Raw genomic sequence first — 15,760 nt, forward strand, 5'->3', positions numbered from 1 at the left:
GAGCTCACTGGGAGGATCTCGTCGCGGTTAAGGAGAGGAGAGTGTGCGGACGAGGAGGTGGGAGAGAAATCAGTCTCGGTCGTGATAAAAGTCAGGAGAGGGGGGGGGATCGCGGCTAATTCACCTCGGGTCTTGTGACTTAAAAAAAAAAGATTGGGTGTTATTTGTCAGGACGGCATGGAGGAGACGGGCGGCGCGACTGCTTACGGGGCTTCTCTGGCAGGAGGTGGCTTTGACTTCCAGAAATTTGTCCGACAACCACAAACAATCGTGCGGTTCCTAAGTTGGGTAAGTGTTCATCCAAAACGCGTTTCGCCATCGCGCCAAGTGACACTGGTCTGTTTTGTTGACGCGACGTCCGGGCAGAAAACTGGAGTTTAGTGAATGTGAACAGGTGGTGCGCGTCCGTAGCTCCGCCGCGCTCTTTATTCTCCGATTTCTCCCCCCCCCCCGGCGTTTATTCTTATCTCACTTTTATCCGCGTGCCAGGTCAGGATGTACGAGCAGAAGTTGGATCAATTTTAGAAAGGCAATTTATCAGGGTCAGGCCAGTTACCGACGGCAGGCGCGGTGACAGCGCAGCACATGACAAGAGAACAGACTAGTCTGTTGTCAATAGACTCACACATTAGACAGGGACACTGCCAGACAACTGGAGAATAGCCTCTGTTTGAGGCCGGAATGCAATGAAACAATAAAAAAAAATGAACACGACAATTACCAAGCTGCACTTACTTGACAATTATCTGTGTTTGGATGCGAAGCTTCGTGAACCTTGCTTTTTACTCACTCGCAAACCTGCATTAGTCTCATGTTGCTGTACCATCTGTGAAGATAAGGTGTGGGGGGGGGGGGTTGCAGGGGGTGCAAACCCCTCCAGAAAAGTTCGTGAATGAGTTTATCTAAAAATATGTTTTACACCCCCCACCACTATTCCCTCTTAACACGCCCCTCGTATTCTAGCACCTGATATTGCCCAAGTGGATGGGTAGGATTTCACAGAAATGGCATCGACAGAGATCCAAGAAACAGCTTCAACATACTCGACTTTTATAACGCTTAGGCGTTCACAGCACACTGTTTGTGCGCGTCGTCGAAATCAACGCTGCTAGTTTAGGCCCAAGCAGTGAAGGATGGCGGAAACAAGCTACTTTCGTCCGGACGACAGGTATGCTGATCCGAAAATGGCCGCTAGGGGGGGCGTCTGATTGTAAGCGTAAAATGAATGGGGACATTTCGCAAAATCGAAAACCACAGACATTTTAGGGAAATATTTTTTCTATATTTGCTGTGTCCATGCTAGATGTAAATTTATCAAATGCGACGAGAAAATGACTTGTGTTTTTATAAAATTTAGCTTTATTTCTCTTTATGAATGATGTCATCGTTTCACATACGTACGCGTTGAAATGTTGATCTGGATTGCATCCCGTTCAGCCAGTATGGCCCCAGCAGCGTTGCTTATAGCCTCAAAAGAACTGTATGAGGCTGAGACTCGAGTAGATTTATTGATTAACAGAGATTGAGAGTATTTGAACATGGCACTTTCCAGGACTTGACAAACAAGTCCTGGAAAGTACGTTTTTAGCCATGTAACCGTGTCTTAAGGCCCAGGGGCGTAGCTATAAATCGGATTGTGGGTGGGCACAGACAAAAGTCGGATGGGCACAGTCCGTATGTGTGTAGCGATATAACAGCAGCAGCATAATCAGAAAACATAAGCTATGCATAGAGCAGCTGGAATTTCTGCGAGCGCTCTGAACATTTTCAGAGGCTGACGAAAATAATCCATAGTGGAATATATTTTAAACAATATTGTGCCATGTTGCACTAGTGTTATGCAGCAGACTTGCTCTCCAAATCCCCCAGAGCGAGAATAATCACAAACGTTCAACAAATCAATAATAGTCTAACATTGTAATGCAAATAGTTTTATTTATTTATTAGTAACGGTAGTATCATTACTCAAATTAGATATCAATGTGTCGCTACACTTGTGACCACAAAAAGTACAGTAAACCACTACTTTGCAATGCGTACTTCCAACTCCAGTAGCTACACAGACACCACGAGACACGCAGTAGGCTAGCCTAAGATCCATGACCCTAGAGAGACACAGCAGACACTGCAACAGCATCATCAAATCTCGTGTGGCTTCAGCTAGTGGACAGACTAGAGTGGAATGCGTGAAAGAAAGATGAGACCGGGGGCTGCTGGCATTTGCGAAACGCACTGCCTATCAAAATGAAGCTTTCTGATTGGATGTGCATGAGTGCCAACTGGGTGGAGTGTACAGGCTAGAGTGTACAGTGGAATGCTCGCGGTATACATAAAGAAAGACGAGGAGCTGCTGGTATTTGCGACATGCACTGCCAATGAAAGTGAAGCTCTCTGATTGGATGGGCAGGAGTGCCAACTGGGTAGGTGTTGCCCACCTTTGCCCACCCGTGGCTACGCGACTCTTAAGCCCTATTTCGCCCATTCATTTTAGATGCAGTTCACACTTACTAGTGGTAGAGGGCGCTAGTAAATGAAGTGACTGTGGAAGAGCTAGCAAGTGACTAAGATATGACGTGGTCTATCACCTCTAATTGCTCCAATAAATCAATCTTGTGATAATCGTATTTACATGATGTGTCAGCTTGCTTTTCTTGGCTGTTGGTTTGCTAAAAACATGATCCAGACAAACTTATTTCAGCTCTGTTGAACCAGCGCGAAAGCATCTGTTTTACAATGTCAGTGTTAAATGGCCAACCAGGATATGGTGTAAAACTAGGTCCTCGTTCAAAGAACAAATTTAAGATAAGCATCTTGTATATCATCCTGGTCACAACAAAGTCACACAGCAGCTGTGCTTCGCATCTATCGCACTCTTTTTTTGTTCATCATGCATCCTGGGTAGCTGGGCAGTGTGCGAAATGCATTAAGACCTGGGGGGGGGGTCTTTTGCCATGAGAAATCGTCCCCAACAAAAACATGAAAGCTACCATAAGTTTCAATTCAAGTTTAGAGCCCCCGTTGTGGTAATTTTGTCTGCTGCTTGGGTCACCTGTTGCTGTAGTCAAATATAGTGAGAAATATCTGTGGTTAGAGGACAGCCTCCGTGGCACTAACAAAAGGGAAATAAACTGTTTTTGTTTGCTCCCCCCCAGTAAAAAGATTGTCCAGCTTTCCCTTTTTTTTTTTGTTGCTCCCACTGGCAACCATAATTGCCAAACAGAGACATGTCTTAGATAATGGTTTGAACCATTGCAAGTTTATGGAAAGTAAAACCAAAGTGCAACTCTTTCCATTTCCTATGTGAACTATTCTCCAGAGGAGAAGGGTTTATCAGCTTCATGCATTCATATCAAGAGAGTATGGGAGGCTAGAGGCTAACATGGTTAGTGCGGTAACACAAGAATTCTAGTCGAGCATGTGAGGATTGAGGACACAATATGCTTTCTGTTGTCACAACTCCGCAGAGAACGAGAGAGACACTTTAGTAAACAGGGTATGATGTGCAGGTAAGATGAGCCCTCCACCCCTTTGATGCCCTATATTGCCCTCCTAGTGAATGTGTGCCTCTCTCTCACACACACACACACACACACACACACACACACACACACACACAATATGGCGCAGGGCAGCTGTCTAGCTGCTTTCTAGTTGTGACCCACACTTTAACTTCATTCATTGCACAGCAGTCACCTTGTATTTTTAAACTGAGAAACAAAAACAGAAAAACACATCATTTAGGGGCAACACTTAAATTTGAAGTGATTTTGATTTCATGAATGACATGAAGATGTCGCTGTTTGTGTAATTGCATTTTGGCATTGCCAGCCAAGATGTCTGTGAATGTTCTCATTCGCCAGCCAAGGTGATCAAAAATATGATCTGAGAGTGATACTTTGCCTTCACTTCTTGTAGAGCATTTTCAATCTGCTCTTGCATAGATTTAATGGCTTAAATGGATCCATCTACTTGGGGATCCATAAAAAGAAAACAAAATTAATGCCTTAAATAGATGGATCATTTTCAATTTGTATTGTAAAGGATGAACAAAATGTTATTGCCGTTTCACAAGGCACGTTTCTGAAAAAGGTTTGCTTTTCTTATTCACCTTTTTACTTTTTAATGTTAAAAAAACAAAAACAAAACAGACAAGTGATCACAATGTGGGAGTCTAAGCTATCATCTTCATCCACATTTCAAAGTTCTACCTGAGTGTCAACAACAGCTGTAGCATCTGGCTGGGCTCGGTTACACATAAATATATTGAGAGGCATCACTGGCATAACCGGGCACAAATCCACATGCATCGGAAAATATTTATATATAGCTCTTGGTTGAAATGCATTTCGCTTACTTTTACCGTACCTTTTTGCTTCAGAATTGATTTTCATAATTTTTTTTCACTGCAAAATTGGCAACCAAACCACTAGAAATCCCCTCTCTGGTCCTTCCATGGTTTTATTTTCCTTTTTCGCCTGTTCAATAGAACTTCCCTTATGTATTTCTGTCTATCTCAGTAACTCTTTTGTTAAAAAAAAAACTTTCTGCCCCCTCTGTCTGGCTTACTTTCTCTGTCCGCTGTCTCTGCATGAGATTAAGGCCTTTCTTTCTCTCTCTCTTTTCTGCCCTTTCTCCCCTCCTTCTTCTAACCCACCCCATGCACTCTTTCTTTTGCGCCCAGTCTCATAATGAATATTGTCCGGGAGCTGGTGGCATCTCTCTAGTCACATGGGAGGCAGCTGGGCTCAGAAGTAGGTCACATGGTTAGGTGGGAAACCGGAGCAGACAGCAACGGATCATAGGTCAACCAAAGAAGTCATGCAGCAGTTAGTGCTCTTCACCTCCCAAGAACAAGAAATGTCTGAATTGATGGGAAGGGATATGTGCAGTTAGCCAGATAATGGTGTGTGTGTTTGTGTGTGTGTGGGGGGGGGGTATGTGTGTACATGTATATCACACTGTTGCATGAAATAATTACTTGATTTGAATAATTGTCAACATGAACTTGCATATAGATTCATGTCTGTTGCCTTAGTAATTGGGAGTATCCCATTTTAAACATTTGAGAAGTTGGTTAATTGTAGTTTTGGTGTTTTCGGGAAAATAGATAATTTTCTTGAAAACACCCACCATTCCTCTGGATGCATAAGACATAATTTAAATGTAATTGCTTCCTCCACTGCTTCTTTTATTTTTTGGGGGAGATTTTTCTCCCCAATTGTATCCGGCCAATTACCCCACTCTTCCGAGCTGTCCCGGTTGCTGCTCCATCCCCCCTGCCGATCTAGGGAGTGCTGCAGACTACCACATGTCTCCTCTGATACATGTGGAGGTGCCAGCTGCTTTTGACCTGACAGTGAGAAGTTTCGCCAGGGGGATGCATGTGGGAGGATCACACTATTCCCCCTCCCCCCTGAACAGGCTCCCCGACCGACCAGAGGATGCGGTAGTGCAGCGACAAGGGCACATACCCACATCTGGCTTCCCACCCACATACACAGCCAATTGTGTAGGGACGCCTGACCAAGCCAGAGATAACACAGGGATTCGAACCAGTGATCCCCATGTTGGTAGGCTACGGACTAGACTGCCACACTACCTGGACACCCCCATCCACTGCTCCTTAAGTTATTAAAAAGATGGTACCTCCGTTCATGATGACATAACTGTTAACAACACACCTTTCTGTTCTCTGTGCAATGTCCCTATTGAATAGATGCCTTATAACATCCATCCTACCAACACAATCTCAAAATGCAGCCTAGGCGATGCTATTTGGCTATTACACATTTATCATAGACAATGACAGACAAATTTCATGCAGCGGGGACCGTAACCTGGTTCTGGTTGTCCCATTTTCTCTTGCTCCAAGCATTTCAGGAGACAAAACATTCCACCCTTGCTTCTACATCCTCCGTTTGTCTTTCGTGATATTCCCCCCCCCCTCTTTTTTTTACATCCATCAGATCTTTGCCGTGGTGGTGTTTGCCAGCATCACCACAGAGGGATATGTGAACCCCATCCACAGTGCCCAGCCAAAGTGCATCTTCAACCAGAATGACTCGGCGTGCCACTACGCCGTGGGCATCGGAGTGATAGCCTTCCTGGCCTGTGTGGTATTCATGCTGTTGGATGCATACATGCCTCTCATGAGTAATGCACAAGAAAGAAAATATGCCGTGATGGCTGACCTGGGATTCTCAGGTGAGTGGCAGTTTAACATTACCACCAGAATTGGGATTAGGTTTAAAAAAAACTTGGATTAAACAGGCCTGTATATGTAAGAATGCCAATGGCTACCTCGTGTACTACATTGAATTAGCGTATCAGCAGACTCTCTGGCTTGATAGTGGACTCACTTCTCACAGAAAGTCACCGAGCAATGGTTCAATGCTGGCAGATTACGACCTATTTATCCTGATATAACATGCATCATTCATTACTGCACAGTCTATGATGTGAGGGCACCAGGATGTTGGGGACAGGACAGCACCATGGTTGTGAAGAAATTAGGTTTTCATCAGCCATGCACGCTTCAGTGGAAATTTTGTCAAAGGAACAAGAGAGTAGAAGGGAGCCTCTCAGAAAGAACCACATTTGATCATTGTTAGCAGACGGTGACACAAGCAGCCTGTTTTGTTTCATTTTTGGTATAGTGTCATTTGAATTCCTGCAAGTCTGTTTTTCCACATGGGTTTACTGTTGTTTTTTTCATCATCCGTCACGCCTGACCAGTCTATTATCCTCTGATGTCACATGGAGGAAAAAAAAAGGATTAATTGTTGGTGTTTGTTGACTTCGTCTCTGTGTGTTCTCTAGGGGTGTGGACCTTCCTGTGGTTTGTGTGTTTCTGCCTGTTGGCAAGTCAGTGGGGTCGTACACACGATGTCAGCGGAATCCCCGAGGATGCGGCACGAGCCACTGTGGCCTTCTCATTCTTCTCTATCGCCACCTGGGTGAGGAGGACTGCCACCACACACCTGGCACAAAGCCATTCGAAAACTAAAGCTGGGGTCAAACTGCATGACTACTGGACCAGTGACAGCTGCTGTATAGCCTTCACTACTGTTATTTTTTCCTTTTGTTTTTGAATCAGATTTTGGTGGTAGTTTTGTGCTGTTGTAATGGACATCCATTAAAGATGAGCTTTTATTTTGTGGGGGTGCAGGGGATTAATCTCCTGCCACCCGGAATTGAGTGTGAGAGAAGATTGTGCAAGACAACAAAAAAAAGACTCAGTTTTAGTCTTGGTTATGTGTAAGAGTAGCAAGGAAGCTTGTGTTTTCACAGACTGTTGCATTCCCTTGTGAAATCAATGTCTCCAAAAAAAAATGGTGAAAACCAGCTGTTAAGAATGTCCATTCTTCTCACATTCTTGTTGTGTAGTGTGTCCCCAGGCTCCTCCCCTTGGTGTGATCGGAGAATGTCTGCCATGTTACTGAAGACCAATGTAATCCTCTCAGCTACTGAAAGACTGATCAATGAAGTTAAGTTGATGATGACTGGTTTCGTCTTTGCTGTTCCCATCTTCCTTTATATAGGGTATCCTGACCTACTTTGCATTGGGTCGTTACCGCAGTGGTGTGGACGACGTTGCCTTGCCAACCTACAATGAGCCGCCGCTGGATCACCACACTCCCTACCCCCCGACCTATGCCCCAGCATCCTACACCCCCACAACTTATACCCCCACTACTTATACTCCCACCCCTTACTCTGCCTATCCTCCCACCGGGCCGGATGTATACCAGCAACCTAATTTCAACCCCAACCAGCTGCCGAAAGGAGATGGAAACTATCAGCCCCCTCCCATTTAAACCAAGGGACAAGCCATGGAGTGTGCTGTTTTCCCAGTCACCTTCATTATAACCTTTGCAGCTGCACTACACAGGCCTCCATAGCTTGCTAGAACTCATTGACGTGGCTATGCAGATGACTACACTTTTTTTGTGAGATCTGAGCTGTAGTTCTACAACCACTAGGTCGGGAGCACTGCAGTTTAGGTAGAGGTTACGCAGCTTGTTGTCTTAGGTCAGATTTTTAAACGTTAGGATAATCGACGATACCTGCTGATTGTCAGATACTCTGACCAGAGAGCTGTGTACAAAGATGCAACCTTTACTTAAAATAGGCTACTAATCTTGAAGGGATCAGGAAAATGGCACATCTGTTACAGTAACTTGGTAAATAAGAGGTCACGTAATGTGAAAAATCTGTCAATAAGGACTTCTGTAGAAGAGGTTAGTGCTTGTTTTCCTTTGTATACTTTTTTTGTTTCAGAACTTGAAACCTAATGCTTCTGTTCCTGAATGTCCATCTGTACATAAATAATGCAAAACGGCCATTTTAAATGGTTGTATGTTTTATTTTGCTCTTTAATTATGTTCGGTCTGTTTTTAATTATTTTTGGCTTTTTTTTTTTTGAGTGCATAGTTTAGAATAATGATTGATAAGTATTTATTTTGGACTACTGAATACAATAGGAAACGCTGTATCTGAAGCAAAAGAAAACCAGTTTTTTGACCCAAGCAGTAATTTGTAGAGATGTGGGAGGTGGTGTGTTTCTTCCGGTCCTTGTATATGGCCATCTGATAACCATAAGGTCACCCTCAGAGGAAAGTTTAGCTTGAAAGTGAAACACTTGAAGGTTGCCGTGTTTTGCTTTAAAACATTTTTTTTTAACCAAGGTTTACAGTAATGTATGAAAAAAACTATGCCTCGCCATTTGGATTGAGAACAATCAGATCTAGATGTATAATTGTAAAGCGCTTTGAGTGGTTGTTGCAGCTAGAAAAGGGCTATATAAAATGCAACTTGATTGATTATAAGTATTGAAGAATCAGTGTTGGCTTAAATTTGGAATAGGCTTTGATTTGACATTAAGACTCAAAGGAGGCTAGACACAAGTTTATTTACTGAATGGGCTTTTCCATCTGGTCTGTCCACATACTAAATAGTCATTTATTAACCACTGGTGGGAATGTTGCCTTCAGCCATTATGACACTGAGGGGCTCTGGTCTTCCTTAAGGGTCTTAGTGGAAGTTGTGTTTCTGGAAAGCTGGTAGTTTAACCATGTTTACAGGCTTCATGTCTAAATTTAATCCAATGCCACAAAGGTAAACGCCAATATGTACAGTTGTCTTTACAGATGGCACATTAATACCTCATCCTACTGAGTGAGATGAGAATTGCATGCTTCTCAACACTACCAACAGTTTTATTTGATGGTGCCCTGCAGTAATTTGTCATCCTGATACTTGAGATGCCTTGACTGAAGGTTCTAACTGCTGTGGGCCCAGTTGCACGCAATGACTAATCTGATGTCACTCTTCAGTAAGTGACCTGATTCAGAGCACTGTAGCAGAGTGTAAACTGATCTGTGAGCAAAACAGATCAGAGTAAAAATTAAGTTCTATTTATTGAGCATGACAATGTGTTCCCATTCTATTTTTCAGTATTTGCAATTTTGGGAAAGCTGCAATCAAAAATGCTCATGGATTGGTCATTTAAAAAAAAGAAAAAAAGAATTTGTGCCACTTTCGAGATAAGAAACTGGGAGATTCCTAATGAGGGTTGTGACAAATAGAACACGTTACAAATTGTCAACTATAACCAATATGTAGGTTATACTTGTTTGCCATTTCTTCAGTATTGCCTTCAGTCCAGCTTTACCACTAGCAATGCCACTTTTGAAATTACCTCTAGTTTCTCTCCCAACAAAACCAGTAGTTTGCTATCACATAGTTAACTCTTAACTAAAATTGCTCAGTAAGTGAAATTACAAGGAACTTGGTGCAATGTTTTTTTTAGCAGTCCATGGAAAGCTGTTATTCTATACCATTGTAAAGGAAACTATTATCTAAAGTTAGAAATGCAGATGTTGATTTACATAAGTACCACTATATAAGATTTAACTTTGTGTGACCTGAACAATACGTTTTTATCGTTATTTTTGTATCATGAATCTGTCTTAAATCAACATTTTAGGATTTAATGCAATAAATGAGGTAATTTATTAGTTGGATATAGTTTTATTGAAAAAAAAAAGCACCGGAGGCAGATCCAAAGTTATGACATAAAGTATTGAATAGTGTCTTTAAAAATTCATCCATGTGTAATAATAAATATAGCAACCACTGGAGTTCCATATTAATGGCTCATTTCAATTCCCAAGCTGAAGCTTGATGATAACCCTCGGAAGCGATCAGATTTTAAGCATTTTACTTAGGTCTCCAAGAAACTTGTAACCATAAATTTTGCTTTTTGCCAAGTTTAAACATTAATCCTTTAAGAAGACAACCCCTCCCCCTGGCTATCTGCTGAGGCAGGAAGGTATAAAAAATTTCAAAATAATTTCGTCTCATTGATCCAAAAAAATTAAACATTTGACAAAATAAATTACATCAACCATTTGAAACATTATGTGGCTGTCAAGAATATTGTAGTAAAATCTATGGTACTAATGAGTAGTATGGTAATACTACTCATTAGTAGTAGTAGTATGGTAATGAGTAGTTAAGATTCTTGGTTGATACATTTGAGTGCTTTGATGATAATGTATTGATATAAATAGCAGTAAACACACAACCGCCCTTAGAAACTAATATTCAAGCTGACAAATCAAGTCAATTATGCACAATACCAGCCTAATTCTTTACCAGATTCACTGCATTTGTACCCAAAATAAATGGGCATTGGTGTAATAAGTCTAAGAGAATTTTTCTGATCACACCAGTAAGGGGAGTGATCAGTTGGGGAAAAACAGACAGAAGAGGTAGATATTATTTGTCAGTTAACCTCGACAGTGACCTAAGCAATTGGAACCATTATAAACCAATTTCTCAGCACCTCTCAAGTCAGGCCTCCCACTGGGACACCTTTTGCAAGTTCAAAGGTGGAGCTTGGTGAAGAGTCTCCTTGAAATGCCCAAGTCCAGTTGTTTCACCGTCAGTGCTTGCTGTGGCGTTTCATTCCTCGAGGGAACATTGTTCTCTTTGTCCACCATCAGACCTCCATAACACTTTCTACAAACTGCCTGATACATGTCGGCTCCACCAATCACCTCCACCTATGGCACAGGCATGCAAGGAAAACTTTTATGGTGTGTCAACATCAAAACATTCCATTTTCTGTCCACACACAGCTCTGTGTACATGTGCATTTCTTTGTAAAGGTCAGACATTAAGTGCTAAACTCCAAATCAGCCTCTCTCCATTACTCAGCACATAACTGGAATGACAAACAATAACTAGCAGCCTTTCGGTTATTAGTCATTCTGTCTACCCGCAAACAAGCTGCTGTTACCTTTATACGTTAACCCCCGAGATACGCAACCTCCATAGTAATCAACTAATGAAACCAAGATTCTGGGGGAAATTATTCAAAGGTTTTGTGTCAAAATGTTTGTGAGGTCATTGGGACAGGAGCATATAGGTTGGCCACTACAGACAATATCCGCATAATGCTTATAATGTCAGCTTATTGCTTGCATTTGTATTAGCAAAATGTCACACAGTATAACCTTTTTTGTCTGTCAGCCAATGCATTGCAAGTATTGCAATTTCTCTGCGGTCTACTTGCTGCCATCGATAGATTTGTTCTTTGAATCTCTGGTGTTGGTTTGCTTGTTCTTGTTTTTAAAATTTGTATTTATGTTTTTTTTTTTAATTTAAAACAGAACTTTTGTAAGAATTAATTTCTTTCAAAGTGCTGTTATCGGCAAATTTCTCTCCACTCGATGTTTAGTTGTCAGAAGCCTTAGAAGTTTTCAATCTCCTACTTCCCTCAACCTTAAGGTGAGAAATGCCATTAACAGTGTGCTCCCCACCTCACCTCCTTCTCAGCTCCCAATCTCTTGGTGTATGCAGCTTCTTTGTAACACTGCATACAAACAGCGTTGAGCTTCACCACACTCTCAGCCAGAGGGACTAGGCTCAGAATGTTTCCAAATGGCTGAGGAAATGCACAAAAAAACAACAGGAGTTAGGCAGTATGAATAGATGTTTGTTAAACTCTGACTAGGTCGGAACACAAACACGCTATAGTCTTTAGAATAATAGGCACATTTAAATGTCTGTTATATGTCTGTCAATGAGTTTTGTTCAGAGTCCACCCCCCTCAAAAATGCCATCTTGGGCTGTCTATACCCACAGTAGTACCATTTCTGTCCACGCAGCACATAAACACAGTAGCTTTTTGTGAGTTGAACTATCAACTGTCATGTTTCCCTCAGTTACAGTTACACACACACACACACCTACCTTTCTCTGGAAGGTTCCATCCAGTGCTGCTACAATGATTGTCTTCCCCAAATTGGCCATCTCTTCACAAAACTCCACAGTGTCAGAGAACTACACAAATGCAGCACAAATATTAATGTATGAATTTGCCTTAGATGGCTTCAGTTACAAATCTATTCAGCTGGGCAAGTAATTTCACACTTGAACTGACACTGGTACAACTTAACAATGTGGCGGAACCCTTAAGGGGAACATTTTAAAAAAAAATCTGATTAACCATTTAATCTATCCTACTTCAATCTAGTCATCAAGGGTAAAAACAAATTATTTAATAAGTCTTACTACGAGTAACACTCATACTCACAAACTGTCCTTCATCTATTCCAATTACACGGGCTTGCAAAGCCAGAGGATAGATGTCTCTCAGTAGATTGGCTGGCACTGCCTCCATTGTGCTTCTAAAAAAAGAAAAGAAAAAAGGACACTTTAATGAATTCAAGTGTAATCACTGCCTTGTCAGTTTCTTTTTGGGTCCTAACTAGCCCTGGTCCATTACATTTTAACTTTTGATTTCAAAAGTTGTAGGGCTACACATTATTGTGCACATTAGTCTTATGTCATCAGCTATGTCGTGATCTTCCATTGCTCCATTTCAAGTTATTCAGCATCATGGTAGACCATTAAATTGAGATAAGTTCCTTACTTGTCGTGTGTGGCCATGCCCTTCTCGGAATAACGTGTGTCTTTGGCATATTTTATTACCAAGCAGCTGTATTGGGCGATTTGAAAACGGCGGACTCTGCGCATCAATTCAGTGCTGCAAAATACATCAAATGACATTTAGCTACAATCAATTAACATTTGAGAGTGTACCATCAACAGACCAAGAAACGCCAGATCTGTGGCGATATTTATCAAAGTAAAGATGAGTCGACAGTCTGAAGTCTGCGGTCATATTTGGCGGGATATATTCCAAGACCTGAGGGTTTATTTTAGGTATTGCCGCCTGCGCAGTGAATGAAAATTGCACGAACTGCACAACATTTGCAAATTCACGTTTTATTATGAAAACAAATAGATTAACTCACCTTTTACCTGAAAACATCGGTCCAAAGATAACCTGCCAAAAAAAGGTGATTTTAGTTACGTTTAGTTACGTTCCTACGAAAGTAGGAAACTAACATTACGGAGTCTATTTACTAATAAATTCGAAGAGCCTGGCTTTACCGATAAATTAACTAGATGAAGTTAACCTGAGAGTTTTAATTTGGGTAGAAACGCTGTGATGACCGCACTCAGCTACCAACCTGAATTTGTCCTCTGGCACTCCTCTGTGGAGAATTTGGAAGAATCCTAGGCACATCCAGACAGTCCATATTAATATGAATTAAATAAGGTATTTCAGGATAAGCGGTTAAGATATTGGATGAATGGATGGATTTCAAAACGACCAATTAAAATAAAATGACAACAAGTTTGCCGAGGTACTCCCTGAATGCAGCAACAAACTGTTATGAAGTTGAATGGCCCGCGTTTCTTCTACCGGCTGGCCGGCGTACAGGAAGTGAATGCAACCAATGGCCATTAGCAACGTGACCAAATAAACCAATGAGGTTCTAACGGGGTAAAAGCGCGGAAACCGGGGAGGGATCCGAGTTCAGGCGGGAGATAGATTAGCCGTCGGATTCAGAAACACATTAAATCTTTTTTATTTTTTTCTTTTCCTTTTTTTTAAAAACATTTTTATTGGCTCAAACCCCACTAAAATCTGTGAAAATAAGAGGGGGGAAATATCATTTTCTGGTAAATGTTCGTTTTTAATTGTGTCATGGCACAATTAAAGAATGATGATTATTATTATTATTGTTGTTGTTGTTATCCAAAGGAAAGACTCCATTTTTTATTTCTGACCTCACATCTACTGGTGTTGATTTTTTTGTTTTTGTTTGTATGTGTGTGTGTGTGTGTGTGTGTGTGTGTGTATATATATATATATATATATATATATATATATATATATATATATATATATATTGTTGCGGGACAGCTCCCTGACAGATAGTGACAGACAGACAGTCTGACTAAAGTAACGCGAGACCCTGTTAGCCAATGAGAAGAGACTTAGGAATGCGTGCGTGCTGCCTATTGTTATCCATTGCACAGCACAGCGTGGGTTAGTTGTTATAGTGGTTTACAGACTGTCACACAGTGTTAGCTTAGCATAACGTGTTAGCGATCAGACGTAACATTCCTGACTCCTACACCTCGACTGAGCTGACGCTAGACAGTGACTAACCAGCGACGACCATAATAGAACCAGTAAGAGTGATTACCAGCCCCCAGAGAGAGATCAGAGTGTGCAGCCAGTGACAGTGCGAGTGTCTGCAGAGTGAGACCATCCCAGCCAGGCTAGCCAGCGTCCGTCATCGTCTGCAGACTGCAGGAGCAGTGCAAGGTGGGTTGCTAAACCCGTAGCCTAGCCCGGCTAATTAACGCCTGAGACTGTGTTGTCGCACCATAATTCCCAGCCTCCAACTACTTAATATAAGAACATCTAAACCCAGTCCCGCGACAAGTGGTGTTCAGAAGTGGTGAAATTGGATTGCATTCTGTCTCCATACAGAATAGCGGTGCTATTGCTATTTACGTTAGCGTCCTTGCTAACTAGCAACCGGCTAATTACGTGCAGTAGCACTTTATCAAGGCCATCGTTGCATGTGATCTAGATGATGTTGGAACCTACTGAGGAGATCGAGCACGTGGAGCACGGTGCTGTAGGGGGGGGGAGAGGATAGCGCTGTGGAAAGCGAAATGGAAAAGCAGATGTGTCGTCTAGCCCAAATGTTTGAGCGGTCCCTCCTTAACCAAGAAAAGCAGGAACAATCAATGGAGGAGGTGAAGTGCATGCTTAAAGGGGTACTTGTCGGGCGAGTTGTGCCACATCCCCAACCTCCCGCTGTGCAGCAATTGAGCACGGGACTCCACCCGCTCCCTAGTTCCCCGCAGCCATTCAATGGCTATCAGGAGGGCTTTGATAGTGGCCATGGAGCCAGTCATAGCATTACAACATTGGAGGTGCAGGACATGGAGTTAACTACTCCACTGGTCCCCCGTCCAGACGGACCGGATGTGAGACCCCGTGAATATGCTTTGCCCCCGGGAATGGAGAATGTCGGCCCAGTAGCGGATGGCCGCAACAGAAGTCACCATCCCAAACCCCTTGTCACCAGTACTCCAGCGGAGCGGGGTGGTAGGAGCGCCAGAGCCCGGAACGCATTTCCGGAAGGGAGTCACCATTTCCTGAGCACGCCCAGCCGGGGTGACGCGGCGCCGCCTACTGGTGGTACCGGAGGGCCGCCATCCGTCATAACAAATAGTCCAGTGGTAGGGAACGGTCGGGACCGGAGTAGTAGCTACAGGAGAGAAGTAGGACACGAAAGTGAAGTGAAGCTGCTAGCTACCTACGATGGGAAGGGCGACTGGGACTCCTTTATTGGCCCGTTTGAGAGGATGGCCCGGA

The 15,760-nt window shown here is 42.6% G+C and overlaps 2 protein-coding genes across 2 annotated transcripts; one reads left to right on the forward strand and one right to left on the reverse strand.

Annotated features, from left to right (window-relative positions):
* Window position 1: 1 nt before the first annotated feature.
* On the forward strand, window positions 2-10,148 carry syngr2b (synaptogyrin 2b). The gene is made up of 4 exons (XM_056281095.1): window positions 2-288; window positions 5,967-6,204; window positions 6,820-6,956; window positions 7,542-10,148. Exons 1-4 carry the CDS (start codon window positions 178-180, stop codon window positions 7,815-7,817), a joined length of 762 nt encoding a protein of 253 aa, XP_056137070.1. The 5' UTR covers window positions 2-177; the 3' UTR covers window positions 7,818-10,148.
* tk1 (thymidine kinase 1, soluble) lies at window positions 9,990-13,890 on the reverse strand. Its single transcript, XM_056281097.1, has 7 exons — window positions 13,548-13,890; window positions 13,329-13,360; window positions 12,944-13,057; window positions 12,605-12,698; window positions 12,262-12,351; window positions 11,834-11,953; window positions 9,990-11,069 (listed from the first exon to the last, which is right to left on the reverse strand). The coding sequence occupies exons 1-7, from the start codon at window positions 13,614-13,616 to the stop codon at window positions 10,890-10,892; spliced, it is 699 nt and encodes a 232-aa protein (XP_056137072.1). The 5' UTR covers window positions 13,617-13,890; the 3' UTR covers window positions 9,990-10,889.
* Between the last annotated feature and the right edge of the window lie 1,870 nt (window positions 13,891-15,760).

The sequence above is a fragment of the Lampris incognitus genome, chromosome 5, assembly GCF_029633865.1.
Source record: "Lampris incognitus isolate fLamInc1 chromosome 5, fLamInc1.hap2, whole genome shotgun sequence".
Lineage (NCBI taxonomy): Eukaryota > Metazoa > Chordata > Actinopteri > Lampriformes > Lampridae > Lampris > Lampris incognitus.

Coding starts and splice junctions, on each gene's coding strand:
- syngr2b (XM_056281095.1), top strand. CDS start 178: ATGGAGGAGACGGGCGGCGCGACTGCTTACGGGGCTTCTCTGGCAGGA. Junction 289..5,966: donor TCGTGCGGTTCCTAAGTTGG/GTAAGTGTTCAT, acceptor TACATCCATCAG/ATCTTTGCCGTGGTGGTGTT. Junction 6,205..6,819: donor GGCTGACCTGGGATTCTCAG/GTGAGTGGCAGT, acceptor TGTGTTCTCTAG/GGGTGTGGACCTTCCTGTGG.
- tk1 (XM_056281097.1), bottom strand. CDS start 13,616: ATGGACTGTCTGGATGTGCCTAGGATTCTTCCAAATTCTCCACAGAGG. Junction 12,699..12,943: donor GGCATGGCCACACACGACAA/GTAAGGAACTTA, acceptor TTCTTTTTTTAG/AAGCACAATGGAGGCAGTGC. Junction 12,352..12,604: donor GAATAGATGAAGGACAGTTT/GTGAGTATGAGT, acceptor GCATTTGTGTAG/TTCTCTGACACTGTGGAGTT.